Here is a 24,705-nt window from a genome sequence, read left to right on the forward strand (position 1 = left end):
AATTTAATTTGGCCAAGTGTAAGATGATGAGCTTTGGGAAGAAGAGATCACAAGTTGTGTACTATATTGATGGAACCGTGCAGAAACTGCTGAGGCCAGGGCCTTCGAGTGTTTGTGAACAGGGAGTTGAAGTTTAGAGGGCATATTGCACAGGTAGCTAAAACAGCACATTGAATTACATAGTTGTTGAAGAACACACACACGCACTAACAAGCAGGGATGGAGAAGTAATTGTTTCACCTTTATAAGGCCACATGTATGGCAGAAATTGAAGAGATTGAATTTGAGGGTCTATGGGCTTCAAAAACTAGCTGATTGGCAAAAAAAGAGAAGATGTTAATGTATGTTATTAAATGGACTTTATAGGATTGGCATTGAAGGCTTTTTTTTTTTTCAGTACATGGCAAGAAGGAAGAAAACAAGGGGTCTGGTTAGCAATGGTGTTAGGACTAGATTTTTTTAAAGTGGATAATGGGTGGAATGAATAGCCAGAGGTGGATATGAGTGCTTCATCACTGAATGAAGCACAGGAGAGGTATTGTGGAGATATCTGTATAATAATGATAATAATAATACAGTGGTATACTTAGTGTTTTCAACCACCTTTGATAGACTGCCACATGACACACTGTTAACTGATTTGGAATGGGTGGAATTGAATAAGAGACTGGTGAGTTAGATAAGTGATTGGCTTCAGATAGGTATCAGCAGGTTGTGTATAGGGAGTAGTATCTCAAAATAGGAAGGTCACTAATGGTGTGATATAGGGTTCTCTTTTTGGGACCATTATTTTTTAACTTGTATGTTAATAATATTGGGACAGGCCTAATTATATGATGCTAAGTCAGGAAGAACTTTGAAGAGCAGAACAGATGTTGTGTCCCTACCGGAGGATCTGAATAGACTGTGTGTGTAGCTACCCGTTTAATGTTCAAGTGTAAGGTCTTGAAATTTGGTAGGTAAGAATGGAATGCCAATTATACAGTTGGGAAAATTTTGAAGGAAGTGAATCTAGGAGTAATGGTGGACAGAGACTTGTCCACCACTATAGTCATCCATAAGTTCTGTTCTTCTGCAGGTCCTTCACTTATTGCAAGACTTGAGAATTAGGGATCACAGTGCTAAAATTGTGAAAACATCACAACATATATTGGCAATTAATAAGGAGACCTTGGTTCCCTTTATTATACAAGAGAACCATAAGACCTTAATCAAGCTGCATGATATGACTACTGTACACACAGCAGGTCACCTGGTTTAAGAATGAGAATATTTAAGAGTGGAGATTGTCCAGATATATATAAATATAATAAAAAATAGAAAAATCTATAGCCTACCATTGGTACAAATGTACCAATGGTAGGCTATAGATTTTTTTTTTATGTAGCTCCCACAAAAATCTTTTAGTGTGGGAGCTACATAAAAAAATAAATAAAAATATTTCCAGGCCAGTTTATTCAGGAGTTGAGTCCAAGAGGAGGCAGGTGGCTAGTGGTGTAAAATAGGACTTAGTACCTGGTCCTCTGTTCTTTAATTTGTACATCAATGACAGAGAAAATTATTTGACAGGAACAGAGTGCAGAACTCTGGGGTGCTCCAGCATTGATGTAATAATTTGAAAGTAATGGAAAATTTTACAGACATTGTTTAAAGCATGCTGTTTATTTACTTAAACAAGATTTTTGCTTGTTCATCACTTTGTGATGTTTCCAGAATATTTTACTGTTCAGAGCATATCATACCACAAGTCCAGATGTAAAAAAAGGTAAGTCAAAGGAAATAATAGTGTTGGTTGGCACAAATGATTTGAGAGGTGAGAAGTATTCTATGAGGGAGAATGTAAAGGAGTTGTTACAAGAGGCAAAACTGAAGAACGAGAAGGGGAAGATTGTAAGTCTCCTAGCACATTATGATAGAGGCAAACTTAGAAAAAAGGTGCTGCTAGCTAATGAGTTTATATGTAGGTTCTGCAGAAAGAATGATGTAGGATTTCTGGATCTGTGGTCTGTATTTGATGGAAAAGATGATCTGTACAATGTGCATGGACTGCATCTAAATGGTTTGGGTGTTAGGTGTCTAGAGTAAGCTTTGTTCATTCATCATGCCCAATGAATTCTCTGGAAACATCACAAATTCAGGAAAACTTTAGCAATTAGAGTGAAAGCAGGTGAGTTTGTGAGAAGGTACCCATGAGGTGAGTGTGAGAATGAGCAAGTGTGGAATCTAGTCTCTCAACCAAAAATATTGAATAGAGTAATCAGTTCAGAAAGTAAAGTGGGTGGGGACCTAAAGGGATGCTGCAGTTTCTATATACTGATGCCAGAAGTATCAGGAACAAGAGGGAGGAGGTTTTGGCATTGGCTAGTGCAACCTCACCAAAAGTTATAGGCATTAGTGAGACATGACTAACAGCAGATGATGTAGTTACAAGGATAGAATGTAAAGGGTTTAGTATTTTCGGAGAACATAGAATGGAGGGAAGTACTGCTGATGATAGCAGGTGAATTGCAGCTAAAAAGAAAATAGGACATCGGCAAGAGGATTGGTTGCTGTTTATTTGAAGCAGTCTGGTGTGAGATTAATGCTAGTAAGGCAAAATATATAGTTGGTTGTTGCTATAGGCTAGGAAGTTCCACAGATGGAAGACATGCATCTGCAAATTAATACAGTGAGTACAGGTCAAGTGATTATTAGGTTAGTGGAGAATGGAGACTTCAATTATGGAGATATAGACTGGAAGGGAGAACGATCATATGGCAGGAAGGAAATGGAAACACGAACTGAGAGATGATTACTTGAGGCAGCATGTGATGTAAAACATAAACACAAATATAAATGGATGGAACACGTTCGAAGAATGAAAACAGAAAGATTACCAAAACAAGCCTTAAAGTACAAGCCATTAGGAAAAAAGAAAACCATGACGTTTTATTAAACGATTCAACGATGACTTCTAAGGCCAGAACAGGCCATGCTAGGCCTAAAAATCCTTGATATGCATGATAATGATGATGTTGATGAGCATGTGATGGAAGGGACTAGGGATGGGAGAGTATTGGACCTGGTCATTGGATCAGAAGAGCTATCCATAACAAAGGTTACCATATTGCCTCCAGTTATTGAAAGTGACTATGCAGTTTCGACTTGGGAGATTGTACAACATGAGGAATATTCTGTCAAGAAGGGGTATATGTGAATCTACAAGGCAGGTGATTATGACAAATTTAGGAAGAAACTTAAATCTGTGGTAAGTATTAACTAAGTATGTACTAACATCCTTACTGCAAGGTAAGGATGTTAGTAGTGCATGGGAGATAGTTAAGGATCATCTAGGTTAAATTGTATAAGTTAAGGTAAGGAGGGTAAATCAGGTAGGAGTTAGATGGATGAAAAATATCATTAAGCACGAGCTGCAGAAGAAGAAAATGTTCTGGAGGGTATATAAAGAGAAAAGGATACCAGCATGGTAAGGATGCAAAATCAGATTATGAGAAGAATCTAGCCAACCAGGCCAAAGGAAATCCCAAAGAGTTCTTTCATTATGTCGCTAGTAAGAGGAAGAATGACTATGGAAGATTAACCTTAATGAGTGATGATGGTCACGAGGTGACAGATGCAGATAAAATAATTGAGTTACTGAGTAACCACTTTGCAAAGGTATATCATCCTAGTGAGGTTACTCCTTTAACACGTGACACACTGTGGGAACAGAGGTGGATGAATTGAAGTTCTTAGGATATTGCAGAATCTCAGTGTAAATACAGCTGTGAGATTAGGTGGGATATCAGCTCATGTTTTGTAGAAAAGAAATGTGCAAGGAACTGGCAGTGCCTCTGACTAGGCTCTTTAATTTAAGTCTAAGCTCTGGTAGAGTTCCAAGGGAGTGGAAAGAGGGTAAAATAATTCCCTTTGCATAAGGGTGGTTCTAAGACTGCAGTAGCAAATCATAGACCAATCAGTATGTTCTTTAGTTATATGGCAAGTAAGAGAAAGAATGAGTATTGAAGATAAACCTTAATGAGTGCTGATGGCGACGAGGATATGGAATTGTTCTTTATATGAAGAAAAAATTTTGTTTCGAAGATAATTACAGTGGTGCCCAACTTTGGCTATTTTGTTATGGAACGATGTGAACAAAATTTCTTTTGTGATTTTGTTGTATAATGAAACCTGTGGAGCATTCATGACTAAACATGCACATTTAACCACAGTAATAAGATTTTTTAATAAGTAAATATTTCGTCCTAAGTATCAGAGGACATAGAGCCTTGTTTGAATTAACTGTACTGAAAATGTCCTATGATACTTAGGACGAAATATTCACTTATTAAAAAATCTTATTACTGTGGTTATGTGTGTATGTTTAGTCATTTCTTTCGTGATATTTTCCACAAACTACTGATTCTTTTTCAGCCAGGTGGAAGTGTTCATTTCTCCATATAGCAGAAGAAAACACTTACAAGACTACATCTGGCATCCCCACTACCATCATCTATGTAAAAAAAAAAGGAGGGGGGGGGGAGGCTAATAAAATATTCCCTCTCATTTCTATGATCTGTGTTCCGTAGTGCCTTACTACATCAAAAGGTAACAGTGCATATATATTAGATCAGCATTCTTATTCTGTTTCAGTTAGACCTTTAATAAAAAAAAATTCAATAGTTACAGATTTGTTTTTCTTCTCAAGAAAAGGTTACATTTCAATTTCATGCATCAAAGAAATGTCAAAATGAATCACAAAAATTCTCATTCCTCTCAAGATTAGTGTGTCATTTTTCCTGTCTCAAAACTGTCTACTTTTTTCTTTACACAAATCCAGATTTCCTCATTTAAGCTTTCCAGGTGTTTACCAGATTTAATAACAGTTCCAATAGCCTACATGTATCTCCATTATGGGAAATAGTACTTCTCCAATCTGCTAATCTTTCCTGTATTTTTGAGTCTGGAAATTAACTGATCTTTGTTATCTTACCTATGTTTTAGTAATCCATTGTTGAGTTGTTGTTTTTTTTATTATTATGTTTGTATATATTACTACTTCCCATTTTTTATAGTGAAGTTGTTTCTCATAAAACATGGTGAAAATGTTTTACCAATAAATGTGTATTTATACTTAAGTTATCAATAAGAATTTAGTTATAACTACATATTTCTTATATATCACTCCCTCACAAGCAAGTAAGAGAGAGAGAGATGATACCTATAGAAAATAAATGTTGTGTGTGTGCACAGGGATCAAGAGCAAAGTAATATGTTGATATTTCTCTAAAAAAAGTTGGAAGTTATATTCTTTGAGGAATACTCCATGAGGAAGGTTGTTTTGCTGAACTGAAATAGATGGAATGAAAGATGATAGGGATTAGCTTGTTCTATGAGTCAGCAGTTCAACTGTAAACAGTTGTTGGATAGTCTGACGCTGTAGGTTTAGCAAAGGTGTGGGGCATAATGGATGCCTGATCTTCAGAATGCCATCCATGGAAATATCTGGGGAAGAGGTACAATACAGAAACTGACCATCCATGAGACAGTAGCTGGAGAGTGTCAGTTTGACAGAGAGGAATCATCAATCAACTGAACTGCTCTCTTCAATGACATCAAAAATTCATAAAGAAGTTTTAGGTGCACTATGCCAAGGTTTGACAGATTTGGAATTTGTACTGAGTAAGTTAAGTAACTGGACAGATGAGAAAGTATTGTCTTAAACGAAAAATGATGCCAAGCTTTATAGAAACCAAATAGGCTATAGACATGAAGTGATTATCCCACGAACGACTAGGAGTAAGTGTTAGTCCAAAAAGAGGGATCTGTTCTTGACTGTTAAGTTGGGTAAGGGGAGAAGAACTAAGATCTTTTTTTTTTTTTTTTTCCGAGAAAAACAAACAAATACAAAACCGTTGGACTCATTGAAAGTAAACTAGGTTTTTATTGTCCCATTGCAGGGTGGTGTAGAGATCATTATTTAGAGTACATATTGTACATGATCTTATAGCTTGAGATATTTGAGCATCACAAGGTATGTTTGTATGACGAAGATGAATGGCGAATGCTATCATCATCAAAACTCTGAATAGCATTTGAGGTCATCTGAAGCAGGTTGTTTATGCATTTGAGGAAGAGATGGGTGGGCAAAATAGCACAGTCCTCTTGAAGACCCACATTATTATGAAAATTTGAAGTGAGAGAACAACATTCACAATTACATATAGTTTATAACCTGAGAGAAAACTGGTAATTCATTTACAAAGGGACGAATATAAACCATACTTCAGCAATTTCCCAAGATATTTCAAGTGCAACTGCATAAGTTTTTCTAAGCCTTTCCATGGCATGTGTCCAGAGGTGGGCGATGTAGGCCAAGAGATCTGTTGTGGCTCTTGATTGGAATTATCCATATTCATAGTCATTGATTAGGTGACAGTTCTCCAGGTACTGAAGAAGTTCATTGTTGTTGAACTTCTCCAGATGACACTGAGGTGATAGCAGCAGATAGATGACTTGAAAGCAGGCACTTATTACCTTTTTTTTTTTAAATTGGCTGTATATGGCACAGTTCCAGCTGAGTATAAATATGTATATAGATGATAATGAACAAACAAGTGCTCTCTTGAGCTTCACTTGATGAGATTACATCAGGACCAGAAACCTTTTTTAGAAACCAAGGTGTTGATGATTCTTTTGACGTGTTTCTGGCACAGTAAGCATGCATTGGAATGTTCCATGTGAAGAAGGGAAGAATTAAAAGAGAAGAATGTTGCAGGAGATCAACTCTGTGTTTAGGTAATATTGCAGTACTACCATTTTGTTGAGAAAGAGGTGAAATCTGGACATTATATTAATACTTAATCTTTTAAAGTCCTGTCTTACCAGTTAATGTAACACAAAAAAATGTCCTGTAGTCTTACAAATATACCCAGTTTTCGGTAATTGATTTCCACCAATATAAACACCTCGGCATATTTAAATCGCTTGCTCTAGCTCATGCAAGCATACTTAAGTAAACATTCTTTGTGATCTAACCTTATAAGATATCCTCCTCCTCCTCCTCTTACCACAAAATTGCTACAGATTTTAGTACCTAAATCAGAATCTGTGTCTATCATAAAGGAATTTTGACTATGAAAATCCTCCTCTACATTGGAATTTGTTCACTAAAATCCAGCTATTTTTCATTCAGATTGTCCTTGATGTTATCTATCATCTCCAATTCATCACTTTCAATACTAGAACTCTTATTCTCTACCAAGTCACTTTCTACTGAATATATTTCTAGATACCTCAGCCACGATTTCTCTTTTCTCTAAGATTTTTTTTTTTGCATTGAAACAACTTCCACATTGATATTCCATTAACACATCTAACACCTGGATAACATTCAGTGACTAACCCCCCCCCCCATTCAAAGTTTACACTTAGAATACTGCACTGCACCATGTGTCTTAATTCAACTATCTAATTAATGCTTACAGATAAACCTAATAACATTTCATCACTTTCTGTAGCTTAATGCAATTGACAGTTACCACATGCAATGAGCGTTCTGCCAAATCCATTTTTTCTTCTTCAAGCATTACTTTTCTCCATTTTTTCCTCTAGGTTTTTTCCACCTGTGTCAGGGAAAATGCTCTGACCCGATTTTCTTCTCATTAACTAAACATAGATGCCATTTTCTCATTAACTAAGCGTAGCGACTATTTGAGTGCTAGTAGTGGCATCTAGCTGTCGTCATATCAAACTCTAGGCCAAGGCCGTTCACATGGTACAAGTTGCATTCATTTGTGGTTCATGGTTGCAGAGATATATAATTTTCAAATCACTCATATTTGTAAATTTAGGGACACAAAAACACACGTGTTGAACAGATTATTTTATTAATTACTAATAAAATAAAACTTTTTTTTAATTTTTTTAATTTTTTTTTTTTTTTAAATCACTAGAGGTCAGGCTAGGGAAAAGGATTAATTAACTACACAGATTGAATTTACCGGTATACAGAGCATGAGCATGTAGCTTGGTTCCTTATACACTTGTATTCTTCCGATGATGACCTCGATACAGGGGTTGAAACGTCAAGATTTATTTTATTAGTAATTAATAAAATAATCTGTTCAACACGTGTGTTTTTGTGTCCCTAAATTTACAAATATGAGTGCTGATCACCGTGTAACCTTAAAAGAAAGAATCATCATAATCCATGGAGATGTGACCCACCAAGCAGTGCAGCCTCTACGGTAAGCTAAAGATACGTGTTTACTTGTTAACGAATCGACTAGCCTTTTTGAAAAGATGTAGAGACAGCAACATAATACCCAACTGCATTAAATTAAAGAAGAAGTTTAAATCACCGAAATCGCTCCATATTTATGCCCGGTTGCAAAAAGCCTTGTTACGAGAACAAATCCACGAGGCACGTAAAAATCTAGCATCCACCCAAGCCAAAGTTCTACGACTTAAATTAGAGCTATCCGACTACATTATTCCAGAAATTTGGGAGATTTTAGATAGGATCAGAGACGACTCGGCCAAGCACTTATTACTGAAAAACAAAGAAAAATTAGTAATGAAATTTCAAGCCCTACAACAACAGAAAAGCACAAGACCATCAAGACGTCATAACGAAAGAAACAGCCAATCACAAACCGACATCATAAGGAACAGCCAATCGCCCACAAACAAAGTTAGGAGCAACCAACCACCATCGGACCACTGCTTGGTTATCAACCAATCAAACCACAATTTCACACAAGGTGAACTCTCGCTGCTAAGAAAGGTTTGAACTACGTCGCTCCGAGGTCAGTGAACAAACTTGATATCGTGTATCATATCGAGAGAGGTTTAAGATCCCTCCCCACCATTTTGGCTGATAAAATATGAATGGAAACATCGTGTATACTAAATTCAAACAAAAGACTAAGCACCAACTTAAACAAAACTGAAAATCTAGCCCTTAAATCCTTAATAAATAACCAAGACATTATAATCACAAAAGCAGATAAAGGCAATGCCACTGTCCTTTTAGACCGTACAACATACATTGATAAAATGAACCATTTAATATCGGACCACAACACCTACTAAATGGTAAACTGCAACCCCACAAAATGTAACGAAAAGAAAACAACTGAATTAATCAAATCCATCCACACATGGCCCGAAGAAACAACAAAAAAATTAATACCTCATTATGCCCGTATGCCCAGAATTTATGGCCTGCCAAAAATACACGAACCAGTACGTCCAATTGTTGAAGGAATTGATAGCCCAAATTAGCACCACACTCAAGGAATTGGTTGGTCAGTTCCCTTGCTACATAAAAAATACCCAACATTTCATTAATAAAATTAAAAACATTACACTCAACGACCAAGATTTATTACTCAGCTTTGACATAACTTCCCTTTTCACCAATGTCCCAATCACTGACACTATTTTGCTCCTACAGAACATATTTTCACACGACATCACGGCCCTCTTTGCCCACGTACTCCGCTCCGGATATTTCGTGTGGCAAAACAATTTTTACCTTCAAAAGAAGGTATAGCCATGGGCTCACCACTTTCCCCAGCAATAGCTAACTTTTATATGGAAGACTTTGAGCAATGTGCTCTAGAGACAGCATGTCTAAAGCCCAAAATTTGGCTCAGATACGTCGACGATATTTTCGCCATTTGGCCTCACGGCCACGAAGCTCTAAATACATTCCTTAGCTACCTAAACAAACAACACAAACGTATCCAATTCACCATTGAAATGGAAAAAAACAACTCTCTTCCTTTCCAAGACACACTTGTCACATGTCTTCCCTCTGGCTGTCTCTCCTTCTCAGTTTACCACAAACCTACACACACACACACACACACAGGCCAATACATACACAAAAAATCTTACTACCACCCAACACAAAAACTAGGTGTTATAAGCACCCTTAAACACAGAGCTCTAACTATTTGTTCTAATGAATAGGCTCTAAACCAGGAATACAAAATCATTAACCAAACATTTATAAAAAATGAATACAGTAAAAAAAAACTATTCACAAGATCCTCCATAAAGATACCAGTAAGAACAAAAAAGATTTCAGGAATGCTATTGCCATTCCTTATGTTAGAGGCATTTCTGAAAAAATAGACAGAACACTATGCAAATACAACATTAAAACCACCTTTTAACCCCCAAATAAGATAAGACACCTACTCAGTTCTTCAAAATATCCTCTTCCACACCTAGCCCACCCAGGGGTATACAAAATACAATGCACGTGTAACTTACCATATATAGAGGAAAAGGGGTAAACTATCCCAATCAGACAAGATGAACACAAATGACACATTAAATACCTCCATTAAACACAACCCAAATCTCAACAAAAATGATGGCCTAACCATTTCAAGAATGTGGAGGACCCATCTACAACCTGTATAACAACCTAAACTAGCCATAGAAAAATCCCACTACAAGAAGATAACCTGGTGAAGTGTTTGTAACATTCAACAGCAACTGAAAGAAATCATATTATAACAATCAGAACTGTACAAATCCAGAAGAATATTAATACATGAGGACTTTAGCAGTTTATTGTAGTTGTATTTATTTTTATTATTTTATTTTTATTTATGTTTAATCACTAGAGGTCACGCTAGGGAAAAGGATTAATTAACTACGTAGATTTAGTTTACCGGTATACAGGGCATGAACATGTAGCTTGGTTCCTTATATACTTGTATTCTTCCGATGATGACCTCGATACAGGGGTCAAAACGTCAAGTTTTATTTTATTAGTAATTAATAAATTAATCTGTTCAACACATGTGTTTTTGTGTCCCTAAATTTACAAATATGAGTGCTGATCACCATGTAACCTTAAAAGAAAGAATTTTCAAATCAGGACATTCTTTTTGAAACACCCAATTTGAAAATTGTATATCTCTGCAACCGGAGATATCTTGTTTCCAAGTTCTGCATTTTTGAATGCATACTTGTTGTACTATGCTACTTAACAGTATATTTTAATCTATGCTAGTTTGTATTTATGAATACTTCAGCGAAGTTCAGCAATTTTCTACAGTAATATTGTACAACAAGTAAGCATTAAAAAATGCAGAACTTGGAAACTTTGTTTCCTCTTTCAGACACACACACTCACACCACCTATGATGAAGATGTTTTTTAAATACTTATACACACACACACACACACACACACACACGAGGGATGTTCAAAGTAAGTTTTTTTTAAAAATATTTTTACTGCAGCACTGTGATCGCAATGGTGCGCATGCTTGCTTAGTTTGTTGATTCCTTAGCAAGCCGTTGGTGCCATTTTTAGACATTCTCGCAGTGCAAACTCTTCTTGGTGTGTGTTTATAATGTCTAAGAAATGGAATTGCCCTCTGCATGTAAAATCGAATCTCCCACCACATGTGAAATTAGGTCAGTTATCCATTTCTTGAATACGAGGAACGTTAAAGCAGCTGAAATTCATCAGCAAATTATTGATGTTTATGGAAAATATGCAATGAGCGATTCAATGGTATGAAGATGGGTAAGACTTCTGCTGGGAACAATTTCATCATCCCCCATATAGTCCTGACCTCGCACCAAGCGACTTTCACCTGTTCAAACATCTGAAATCTTTCCTTGGTGGCCGGTGGTTTCAAAACGACGAATGAGGTCAAAGAAGAAGTCAGTACGTGGTTTGCATCACAGGCAGCAATCTTATACGACGAAGTTATGCAATTCTTGGTGCCCCGTTATGATAAGTGCCTGAACAATGGGAAATTATGTAGAAAAGTAGTGAACAATGTCTACTTTAATTTCCAATAAATTTTTTTTTGTAAGTATATTTTTGTTTCTCTGACAGCCCATAGGAACTTACTTTCTGGACATCCCTTGTGTGTGTGTGTGTGTGTGTATATATATACACACACACACACACAGTAAAACCCTGTTTTTACGTTCCCGCAATTTACATTTTCCTGCCATTTACGTCATTTTCGGTTGGTCCCGTCTTAAGGCCTATTCTCACAATGTATTGTTTTCCCGCCATTAACAACTTGATGTGGATGTTATTTCCCGTGATTTGCATTTTTTTTTTTTTTTTTGGTGGCAATACTGATTTTCGAATCGATTTCAGCAGAAATCTGCGTATTTCTGTTCTCAGGTGGCGTTGCTTTCGGCTGTAGTTTTCCGGAATGGGAATATTGCAATCTGGAATATCTGAACTCAAAAAGACATCGCAACATCAAAAAGAAAAACAAAACACAGAGTACAGGGAAGACAGAGATTGCAGCTCACGCCCTTGAACTAAAACACACCCCTCAAATCGACAAGGCCATAATCGTAGACAAACAAGACAACGAAACAATGCTTAGAATATCCAAAACTATTGCCATAAAATGCGATGAAAATTCTATCAACGTCCACCACACCTACCTAATTTCCGAATGTTGGACGATCCAGAACTTACAAATTAAGCCACGCCTCTGGCCATGTAGCGACCACAAATGCCCTAATTTGGCAGATGCAACTTGCAGCCTTGACATAGTCCTACACTCATTCCCACAAGGTTCTGATGACGGTCAGACGACGTCTGAAACGGTCCACACCCCGTTAACCCCAGTCCCAGTTTCCATATAAGGATGTTCTTCCCCTTTGTTCCCCCCCCCCCCACACACACATAAAATGCTGCCCTAAACAAAATAATATATATATATATATTTATATATATATTATTAATAGTAACCTGGGTTTCCAATCTTATTTCCTGCGTCAAAACGCACCCCCAACGTTCCCCTCCCCATGTATAAACAACATTCAGCAAGATCTTGGAATTGGAAGGCATCATAGAACCAAAAACAAGGTATGTAAAAATTTTTTTCCACCTCTTTTATTCTGCCATATTGCCTTCTATACTCATCCATAATGCCCTAAAAATATATATATATATATACCCTTTTTTTGAGTAATGTTAGCCAATGTATTAAAATAAGGGCCACTCCTAAACAAAAACAGGCTATAATAGCCGTAATTATATTAATAAGATTTTTTTAAATAGATAAATGTAAGTACATTGTAAATTCATTTATTTTCAGTTATTAAATTTTGTAATCTAGTATAGACTCACATACTAGCAGTAAATCATCTTTTAGCCTTTTTTTAATGTTTTTTTTACATTTCCTGCTATTACACTTTCTTGCTATTTGCACTTTTTTCCATCAGTCCCCCTGAAAAGTGTAAAAAAAATGGTTTTACTGTGTGTATATATATATATATATTATATTATAATACCAGCAGCTTGCACAAGTATCTGTCTTGATTGAAACTTTACAGCAAGTCAATGATACTCTCTCCTTAGGTGAGATATGCATGTGGTATTTTGGCCAGTTGCAGAGGCCTTTGATTAATTTTTTTCATTCAGTTTCTATGTATTCAGTGTGCCATTTTCTTCCATTCTGTTATGGGTGTTCCTTTCATACACACACACACACACACACACACACACACACACACACACACACACACACACACACACTTGTCATATATGATTCCTTATTCATCACAACAAAAATAGTCTTTATTAGCCATAAGTAAATTTTGTGTCACTATTGTGTATTTTTCTTAAGTCTGTGACTTTAGTTCTCTAATATTGTTTAATGGGTCTCGCATGTAGTAACATCACATCAATCTGAATTCATGTACATATTCAGTTCAATTAAAGATGATACTAAGAAATTATATTCTAGCTTACTCCGTTATTCAAGTGCAAGCAAACAAAGTTTGTATGTAAAGTATCTTCATGAGTAGGCTTCTTATATATAGAGGCCAATGATTTCACATTAATTGCTTTAGTATCCCATAATTCAAAACACAAGCCCTTAAAATATGCATAATGATGTGCATTATTGGGAAGGGTCATTACCCAGACTAGTTTCAACCTTTATGGAAGTTTCATCAAGGAGCCAGACCTAGAAGAGATACCAAGATTAAAGTAATGCAGAAGCCATATCTACTGCAGACATACGTCCCTGATGCCCTTTTTCAAAGTTTGCGTGATGCTTATGTTAGGTATACATTTGTGTTTGTACATTTAGGTTTATAGTGCAAACTGAATATCTTATCTTATGGATAAGATATTCAGTTTGGATATAGATATTATACTATCGATCATCTCATTACCAATAAAGCTGCTGTTAGCAAAAGATATAGAATCAACTTATAAAGAGAAATTTGATATAATCATTATTAATATCTCTTCAGACCCATTCTTAAAATTTTCCAAAGGATTCAGTTTTGCATTGATAGTGCCTAAATGCATATGTATATATATCTACTCTATATATATATAAAAAGACAAGCCGAAATTTTAAACGTTTTTATGTCACGTTTCTTGTTTTACCGGCTTACCAGCCCGGAACTCGGGAGGTTGGGTGCTGTAGGCACTAGGGGAATGGACCCCCCCCCCCAGTGTGTGTGTATATATATACACATACATATGAATTTATATCATATCCAGACAGATTGCAACAATATTGCTTTACAAAAAACTGAAAATACAACTTAAGGAAACATACATAACTATCAGATTTTAGGGAAAGACAACATATGCTAGAATATTAATTAAAAACTTTAATCAATACTTCTTATATTTCGGTAATGTTACATTACCATCTTCAGGGAACACAAAATAATGATAATGTTCACACAGGCACTAACACTAAACAAATATCACTGAAGAAAACAACTGAAGTCGGTCCTAAAGGTGCCCTCAGTGGGCTAAATTGGGTTGTCTTGGCTGTTGGGCTGATGTTTTTAGAATACAAACTTCCCATATTTGGGGGCAGTCTCATGCATCCAAATTTGTTGAGGTTTGGGGAGTTGTTTAGAGCTCAGGGTGATCCAGGAATAATCTATCATATTTATATTTGCTGCCGTGTAGTAAAGTGGCTTTCTTCTAGTCTATTTTGTGGCAGGTGTCCAAAGCATGGTCAGCAAGTGGTGCATGGCTGTATTGGTGGAACTGGATATAGTCCTTATGTTCATATATCCTGTTATTAGCTATCCTGCCTGTTTGGCCATAGTAGGACAGTTTGCAAGTACAGGGGACCTGGTATATTCCAGGTAGGTTTAGGGGAAGTGGCTGGTCTTTAGTGGAGCGGATAAGAGATGCCAATTTTTTATATGGTTTGTGACAAGGTCTCAGGTCATTTTTTTTTTTTGATTTTTGTTAGCTTTTCAGAAATACCCTGGATATAAGGAATGATGATAGATTTAGAGTAATCTCTGTTATGAAGGGGTAGAGTTGTGGTTAATTGATTTTGATATTTTTGGGGGATTGTAGTCATTGACTACAAAGGTGTGTGTTAAGAATATGGTTAAGTTCAGCAGTTACAGCATTGTTATCTGAACTGATTAATTTTGCCCTGGACCGACTTCAGTGGTTTTCTTCGGTTATATTTTTTAGTGTTAGTGCCTGCATGCACATATCATTATTTTGTGTTCCCTGAAGATGGTAATGTAACATTACTGAAATATAGGAAGTATTAATTAAAGTTTTTAATTAATATTCTAGTATACGTTGCCAGGATAATAATGTGATCCCTAACTCTGTAAAATTAAAACACTGATTCACGTCACCTAAAGCTTTCCACATATATAGACGCACTAGCTTCGCTCTATTACACGAGCAGATTGTCACCACCTGCGTTCTCTTGGCCGACAGCAACAAGGCTATTCGTGCGCCAGAAGAAGAGCTTGCCGCCACGCTGAACGACGACCTTTGGATGATCCTTTCCAATGTCTCAAATGCTTCAGCAGAAAAGGAATTCCAAAAAATATGATGTCAGCACATCAGAAAATTTGAAAGTTTAAAAAAGAACTCAGCTTTCAAACCTCAACACAGTAATAAACCTATCTCCCTTACCCTGAAGCTGGAAGCAATCAGCACACTCGCGCTAGGCCACAACTTTGCCGTAGCACCAAAAAAATTCCCTTCTGAAGAAATAACGATATAGGTAGAACGTGTTATCTGCAAACTTCCCAACCATATTGCCAACAATATCAGACTGGATGTAGCCGGCGTTCTTACCCAGGCTAAACCACCGAAAAGTACCAAAAAAGCAACCTATCTAAAGAAGAATTCAAAACTCTGCAGGAAATAAAAAAACAACAATAAAATAATAATTACTAAAGCAGATAAGGGAAATTCCACTGTAGTTCTAAAGAAAACTCACCACACAGGTAAGCTTACCTCTTTACTGTTAGACAGGTCTACCTACCTCCCTATAGAATATGATCCCACCAGCTCCCAAATCAGAACACTCCATAGGCTCCTTAAGAAGGTTACTTCTTGGCCTGTGGAAGTTAACAAACTAAAACCTTTTAACTCTAGACCCCCCAAATATAATATGGACTTCCAACAATCCATAAACAGAATGTACCATTACTTCCCATTGTGGATGGCATTGATTCCCCCACATACAAATTAGCCAAACATTTAGCCAAAGTGTTCACACAATATACTCGCAACACACCTTCACACACAAAAAAATTCAGCCCACTTTAAAGCCAGTATAGAAAACCGCTCACTCCAACACAATGACATGATAGTCAGTTTTGATGTCTCCTCCTTATTCACCAATGTCCCCTCAAAAATACCTTGGACCTCATCCAAGCCATATTTCCTCTTGATATCTCAGTCCTATTTCAGTTCACCGTGAATTTAGGCTATTTTGTTGGCAAGGAAAGTTCTACAAACAGATAGGGGGACAGTCATGGGTTCTCCACTCTCCACCCCTGGCCAACTTCTTTATGGAGACCTTTGAAGAAAAAGCCTTAAACTTGGCTCCACATTAACCTACTGTTTGAATACGCTATGTAGATGATGTGTTTGCTATTTGGCCGTATGGCTTGGATACACTCCAGAACTTCTTAACACGCTTAAACGATCAGCACCCCATGATCCAGTTTATCTTGGAAAAGGAAAACAATAACAATCTCCCTTTCCTAGACACTCTGATTACTTGCCAGCCTGACGGATCCCTGTCTTTCTCTGTTTACAGGAAACCTCCACATACAGCATATTCTTAACACCTTCGTAGCCAATAGCTACAACCCCAAAAAAATATTAAAACCAATTAACCAACCCCTCTCCTCCTTGATAACAGAGATTACTCTAAATCTGTCTTCATGTATCTTCCTCAGTGAGAGGGCACAGCACTATGTCCTTCCAGTTCTCTCTGTCGGTGGCTTTCCTTTTCGTTTTTGCATTGCCATGTGATCCTGTCCATGATCTTATATCGTCAAACCATTTCCTTCATTTTTTTGTGTCTTGATCCTTTTTCCCATAATTTTGACTTCTAAAACTGTTAGTATCCTCTCCTGCTGAACCTCTCAGTACATGTCCTGCCAATCTCATCTTTCTCTGTATCTAAATCTATCACCATTCCTTATTATCTGAGGCACTTCTGAAAAGCTAACAAAAATCCAAAAAAAAAAAAAATATGACCTGACAACTTGTTACAAACCATATAAAAAATTGATTTCTCTTTTCCACTCCACCAAAGACCAGCCACTTCCCCTGGAATATGCCAAGTCCCTTGAAGTTGCAAACTCTCCTACTACGGCAAGACAGGTAATATCAGGATATCTGAACATAAGGACTATATCTGGTTCCACCCACTACAGACATGCAGGACTTGCTGACCATGCTTTGGACACCCACCACAAAATAGACTGGAGGAAAGCCACTTTACTACATGGCAGCAAATATAAATATGAGAGATTATTTCTGGAATCAGCCTGAGCTCTAAAAAAACTTCCCAAACCTCAACAAATTTGGATGCATGAGACTGCCCCAAATTTGGGAAGCTTGCATTCTAAGAACATCAGACCAACAGCCCAATTTAGCCCACTAGGGTTACCTTTAGGACTATAGGACCGACTTCAGTTGTTTACTTCAGTCATATTTGGTTAGTGTTAGTGCCTGCATGCACATATCATTATTAATTTATGTTCCCTGAAGATGATAATGTAACATTACCGAAATATAGGAAGTATTAATTAAAGTTTTTGATTAATATTCTAGTAAACGTTGTCTTTCCCTAAAATCTGACAGTTATGTATTACCAATGTGTAAGCTTATCTATAAGGAAACATACAATTACCAAAACATTATAATACTTTATTTTGCTAAAAACAATGCAGTGAGTAATGGGTCCTCCATCCTTAGTGAAAGAGTTTTTTTTTTGTTTTTTTTTAATAATTAGCAAAGCTGCAAATAATGGATACTGGAACATTTGGATCCTGTATTTTTGACATTAGACAGCATTTTTATATAATCTCTACAACTGCAAATAATAGACTTCATAGGACTCAGTACTTAGTCTGAAGTTGTACATCAGTGATATAGGAAATTATTTAAGAGGAAAGATTCATATGTGTGCCAACAATGCAAAGCCAGGAAGTGTAATAGTTACTGATGATGATGATGATGCAGCAATTTGCAAGATGATATTTCACCATTTTGTCATATGGGCAAAAAATAATGGCTGCCAGTTGTGGCTAAGTGTGATGAAGAGATCTCAGGCTGTCCTACATTCATAGAACTGAACTGCAGGAAATTGTTGAGGCCAGAAATTTATGTGTGATTGTTAACAAAGAATTGAAATTTAAGTGTATGTCACAAAGGGGGCCAAAATAGCACATTGGATTGCTTGTTTATTGAAAAACATACAAGCAAGAATAAGAACATTATTATTCCCTTTATAAGTCTACCTCTACACTACTGCATATAGATCTGGTTACATGAATTCCACGGAGATGAGGAGGTGGTATGGTATGGTAGAGAAGATCCACAGGCAATGGATCAAGATTGCATCTGTGGAATGCTTCCTATGAAAATAAATTTGAAGGTTTGTGGGCTTCAAAAATTAATCAATAAGTGAAAAAGAATGGATATGATAGAAACATATAAAGTTATTTAAGGGGTTTCATGGCATTGATAATGAAAATTTTTTGAAATATATGGCATGAAAGGAAAGAACAAGGTGTGTGTGTGGGGGGGGGGGGAGAGAATCACCCAAATTGTGTTGAGCATGTTAGGAAACGTAGTATATGCTTGTAATGGTGATATGAATGGGTTGCTAGAGGTGGTGGTGAGTGCATTGTCAATGAATGAATTCAAGGAGAGGTGTGATAACCTTGTATGAATTCCTGCTATGAGTCATTGACTTTGCAGAAATGTCTGAGAAAATAATAATAATAATGATGATTTCTTATATTCACACTTCTTGCTTATTGCCTTCATAATCAATATCCTGATGACGCTTTCATAGAAAGTGAAACTGGTAGATTAAGAGAAATAAAGATTTTTAAATGCTGAATAAATCTATCCTATTTTTATCGTGGACAATAAGAAAAGGTTGAAAATTACATTTCTAATTTTATTGACAAGCAGGCATTACTTTTCTGGTCCCTTTCTTAGGTGGTTTGTTTAACAATTCTTTAGTATTATAGAAGATAATATAAGGATCCTAGAGTTCATCATAATCATGTTTTCTTTTTTTTTTTTTTATGTAATGTTTCAATGTAATCACTATTTAATGTCCAAAGATAAAATTTTACTTAAAAGAGCAATATTATCTTTTCATCTATCAAAGTATTATATATATATATATATATATATATATATATATATATATTTAAAAAAAAAAATTATACTAGGAATACCGAGAAAGGTATGATAGAAAGATAGTTTCATCAGAATGCCAACTTCTTCAGGTGTATAAATAATTACAAAAAATTGAAAAAAATAGCAAGTTAAAAAACATGAACTTCTCATCTAAACAAATTGGGAATAGCAACAGTCAAATTTGAACTGGTGCCTGCATATAAATAAAAAAAAAAAAAACGAAAAAATAAAAGTTAAAAAATATGGACTTCTCATATAAACAAAATGGGAATAGCAACAGTTCAAATTTGACACCAGTTCAAATTTGACTGTTGCTATTCCCAATTTGTTTATATGAGAAGTCCATGTTTATTTAACTTGTTATTTTTTTCCCCATTTTTTTGTAATTATTTACACACCTGAAGAAGTCGGTGTTCCTAGTCAGTATAATTATTTTTTTTTAAAATGTCTACAAGCCGAGTGAATAGAAGTTATAATATATGTGTGTGTATATATATATATATAGAGAGAGAGAGAGCTTTCTTTGCTATGTTAATTTTGTCAAGTATACTCATTTTTTTAATTTCTTCAGTTACTTTATTACCCTATAAACTGACACTCTTATTATATTGAAATCAAATTTAAAACTAACAAAATTAATTTTCAAATTTGTCCAGGATTAATTTATTTTCTGGTATTTTGATATTGCCTTTTATAGGATTATAGTAGTGTTATTGAAATATTCTCTGTTCCTTCAGATTAACATCTGAAGGGACAGAGAATTATTTCAATATTATAGTGAGCTATCCATATAACAGACTTGAAAAGACACGTTAAAATTCACAGCAATTCTGTTTACAGGATGCTTTCTTTGGCAAAGTTTACTTGGCCATAGAAAGCATCCTTTAAACAGAACTGCTGTGAATTTTATCTCTATGAATCCATTTGATCTCTATGAATTTACTGAAGTGAGAGTTAATAATATATCACCAGTTAATAATGTATCAGCAGTTTTTTCCAGCCATGTTTATCGTTACATATGTTTTTTCTAATCATTTTAGTTACCCTTTCAAAAATGTTTCAAATATATTGTGTGCTGCAATATCATCTTCCCTAAATGTAGCACACTAAAATTTGTCTGTTGTTTACAGAAAAATAATTTGGATTTTAAAAAGATTTTTATTTTACATTTCTGTGTTATAAAAATATCCTCTGTGTGTTCTATTTAGTTAAATTGTTTAACACATTAAAGGTGTATATATTTCTAATTATTTTTATATATTTCTGAAAGTTCTAGAATAGTTCTATGTGTATAAATGTTTGCATTTCAAGAGATGTCCATCTCCTTATTTTTTTCATAGCTGTTATCAAAACTGATTTTTATAAAGAGGATAATGAGATAAACAGAATAATGTAGTCTGCTTAATAAATTGTGAAGAAATTTAGCAGATCATTTTTCTTCCTCAGGTGTTCCTTTATCTTAGGGCAGGATGGCAGGTTAGAACGGTTTACTGTACATGATCAGGACCGACTTGTCAAGACTGTGATAGAGCCAATGGCATGTGATGGTCTAAGAACTATTTGCATGGCTTATAGGGACTTTATTCCTGGTGCAACAGAAATTAATCAAGTTCATTATGATAGTGAGCCTGACTGGGATAATGAAGATTTGATTGTCAGGGAATTGACATGTCTCTGTGTAGTGGGAATTGAAGATCCCGTGAGAGCTGAGGTATTTATTTCTTTCTTTTAAGGTTACATGGTGGTCAGCATTCATAATTAAGAATTTATGGAGACACAACACATGTGTTAAAATAATTACTTTACTTAATATTTATTTTATTTGTTTTCAATTCAAAAATCTTTGTTAAATTCTTGGTGGCTTCTCAGATGAATAGTGTGTTTCACATATGACACTTTAGTCCTGTATTCTCTTCACTCTTATGCTTAATGTGTAAGGGTGGAGACCATGGCTTAATTTACTTTAAAAAAAAAAAAAACTTATATTAACCCTGCAGAGGTCATGGCTGATCTGTCCTATCCACCTATTACACCTATCCAGTGTATAGCTTGGAGGTCATGACTAATTGTGCATGTGTATATATTACAAGTGATATTCCGCAGTGTTTATGCCATCAGTTTGGATTAATGTGTCATGTAAAGGTGTGTGATATTTGATAGTAAATTGTATCTGAGAGATACTGCAAACTCCGATGTCAGTATAGTATTGGTTTATTTTTTTTATTTACCCTTGAAAATGGCTGGAAAAATATATCGAGTGGATAATCCATCAGATGTTGAAGAGATTCAGCGAACGTTACTCGAATCCAATGATGAGAATGATAGAGTCGAATGCGAAGATGAAAGTGATTTAGAAGATGTAAAAGTTCGTTCAGAAGATTTGGATTCCGAACAAGATATTTCTAGTGAAGAATGTGAAGATGAATTAAACATGAATGAAGAGTATTTTCTTGGAAAGGATAAAGAATCAAAATGGAGGAAAAATCCAATAAGAAGACAAATTAGAAGACAGCTGCAGAATATTTTGTGTCAGCTTCCATTAGTTCAGCCAAACACAAAAAATGCCAATTGAATTTGAAACTTGGAATTGCTTTATCACGGATGATATTTTAGATCTAATCTTATTATACACAAATAAATATATTGATTCTATTTCAAACCAGTATTCAAGAGAAAGAGATGCTAAATGAATAGACAAAACAGAATTGAAAGCATTTTTAGGCCTCTTATATCTAGCTGGTTTACATAAGAGGCCTAAAAATGCCTTCAATTCTGTTTTGTCTATTCATTTAGCATCCCTTTCTCTTGAATACCAGTTTGATACATTCATCACATGCTAGTAATGAATGTATCTCTCGGATACACGCGACCTAAGCTGGAATTTTTTCGATCCAGAACTCTGCAGGGTTAATATGTGTCAAGACCTATCAAAGAGACACATTCCTATAAAGGATCTTTTATATAGGTATAGTATAAATGGATATAAAATTTGTGTGTGTGTGTAGCATTTGCCTCAGAAAGAACTTCAAGTTTCCAAAGATCAGTCTTTATGCTCTGCAGGGAAAACGCAAGGATAATATAAAAAATATTCAGGTTGGTGGGAGAAGGTGAAAACCTATTTAGATCTAACTGGACATTCACATAAAATATATCAATAAAAATGTAGCACCAGCATTAAACACAACAGGAAAGGAAAGTTCGAAAACTAGCTTATGTTAGTTACCGTTATTGTTATACTGGCAAGCCACCATGAGTTTGTATCTTATGTAATAAGTTTGAGAAAAAGCTTAAAGTGTCAAAGGTAATAAATGTTCACTACAACAAAACAGTGACGTGACGCTGAACATTTGTTCTGCTAACATTAAAATTTCAAAGGTAGTGACATCAACTGTGCTAAAAAATACAACACACTTTAAAGTTCTCTGAATATACCTCAGATAGTATAGAGAATTTTGGGATAAAAATCAATATTTTTCAAATTTTCATCATCATTATCAAATTCTTGATATGTATCCTCAAGCAGTGTACAGGATACTATTATAGTACTACATGAAGAGTTTACATTATTACTAATTTCCTATGAACAGTTTTCCTCTAGATTAGTCTGTTATCAGTATAATCAATATGATCTTCTAAGGCACTTCATCTTACATCAGTTCATCTTCATCTATTGGATCATTTTCCTCTCATCCTTGCATGAAATACCTCTTTTGATTTACTTTCCTCTCCCATTCTGTTTAAGTAACATAGATTAAGTCTGCTCAAACACATTCCTGAATGCTAACAATGCCAAATTCCTTTCTGTTATCTTCATTTTTAATATGATTCTGCCATTGTTACCATCTGATAGCTCCTCCTAATTTTCCTCACAAGTGTCAAAGCTGTGATGAACTGTTTTCTAGCCAGTTCTCAGATCCATATAAAATTGGTTTAAAGGCTGTCCTATACATAAATAAATCACTATTGAGCTCTAACATATCAGCATCACTCATTCTGCTATCTATTTTCATACTGTTTTAATCTGCCATCTTCACTAAAATTGTGCCTTAATAGCTGAAATGTTTTACTTGTTAAGTTCTTCATTCAGAATGCAGATGATGTTTTCAACATTTCTGCCTATTTTCATAGTCTTTATCTGTTTATTGTTGATATTCATACCAGATTTGTTACAACGTTTATTAAATTTAATTAAGGAATCTGATTTGCACTGGATTATTTAAGAATACATCACCTGAATGAAGTAAAGAACTGAGGTTAGCATCTCCAATTTTGATAATCAAGTCCAATAGCATGCCACTTTCCTTCATAATGGGATCCATATAGATAATGAATGGCAATGGAGATAGTGTGCACTCTATCTCACACCTGATTTTACTTCAGACTGTTGTCTTGTATTTTCTTCTATTCTAATTGCTGATTTAAAATTAAATAGGGACTATGTATTGCTCGATATAGTGTCCCATTTACATCATATAGCTGTAGCATTTTGAACAGCTTTTCCCTTGGATACATATCCTTGTTATATTTCCATGATTTCTCAATTCTTTGTCTTAAAGTGAAAATTTGATCCCAGCAGCCACTGATTGGTCTGAACCCAGCTTGTTCTTCTCTAAATTTCCCTTCCATAATTTAGTTTTAACCTAAAGTAAGATTCTCCATAAATCTTACCTGTTAACTCAGCAGGGATATGCCTCTGTAATTCACACATTCAGTTTTATTTTCCTTTTTCGAGGTGAATAATATTATGAAAACTCTACCATCTTCATTCATTAGGCCTTCTGAATTTTACAGTATAGCCACTGTAAAACTGCCATATTTGAGCATTTCTAGTCTGATATTATCTAGTTGCTTTTCCACATTTTAGGTTTTTAATGGCTTTAGACATCTAGAACATCTTTGTAGTAAGTTTCATGTCACCATTATCACCTCTGATTCTTTTTATAATAGTCTTTCCCCCATTTCCAAGCTTCTTCAGAAGATTTTGCCACCTTCTTCATATTTATCTTCTATACTCTTCCATGA

The 24,705-nt window shown here is 35.3% G+C and overlaps 1 protein-coding gene across 10 annotated transcripts in view; it reads left to right on the top strand.

Moving 5' to 3' along the window:
* The window catches only part of PMCA (plasma membrane calcium-transporting ATPase 3), a 1,392,263-nt gene that overhangs the window by 758,101 nt on the left and 609,457 nt on the right, over nt 1–24,705 (top strand). For all 10 annotated transcript variants that reach the window (XM_090412026.1, XM_090412017.1, XM_090412079.1 and 7 more), the window contains one exon: nt 21,130–21,394. In XM_090412026.1, the coding sequence (XP_090268152.1) occupies nt 21,130–21,394 (265 nt within the window). The remainder of the gene's footprint in view (nt 1–21,129; nt 21,395–24,705) is intronic.

Source organism: Typopeltis vanoorti, chromosome 2 (genome assembly GCF_054136105.1).
Source record: "Typopeltis vanoorti isolate ZY-2024b chromosome 2, IOZ_Tvanoo_1.0, whole genome shotgun sequence".
Taxonomy (NCBI): domain Eukaryota; kingdom Metazoa; phylum Arthropoda; class Arachnida; order Uropygi; family Thelyphonidae; genus Typopeltis; species Typopeltis vanoorti.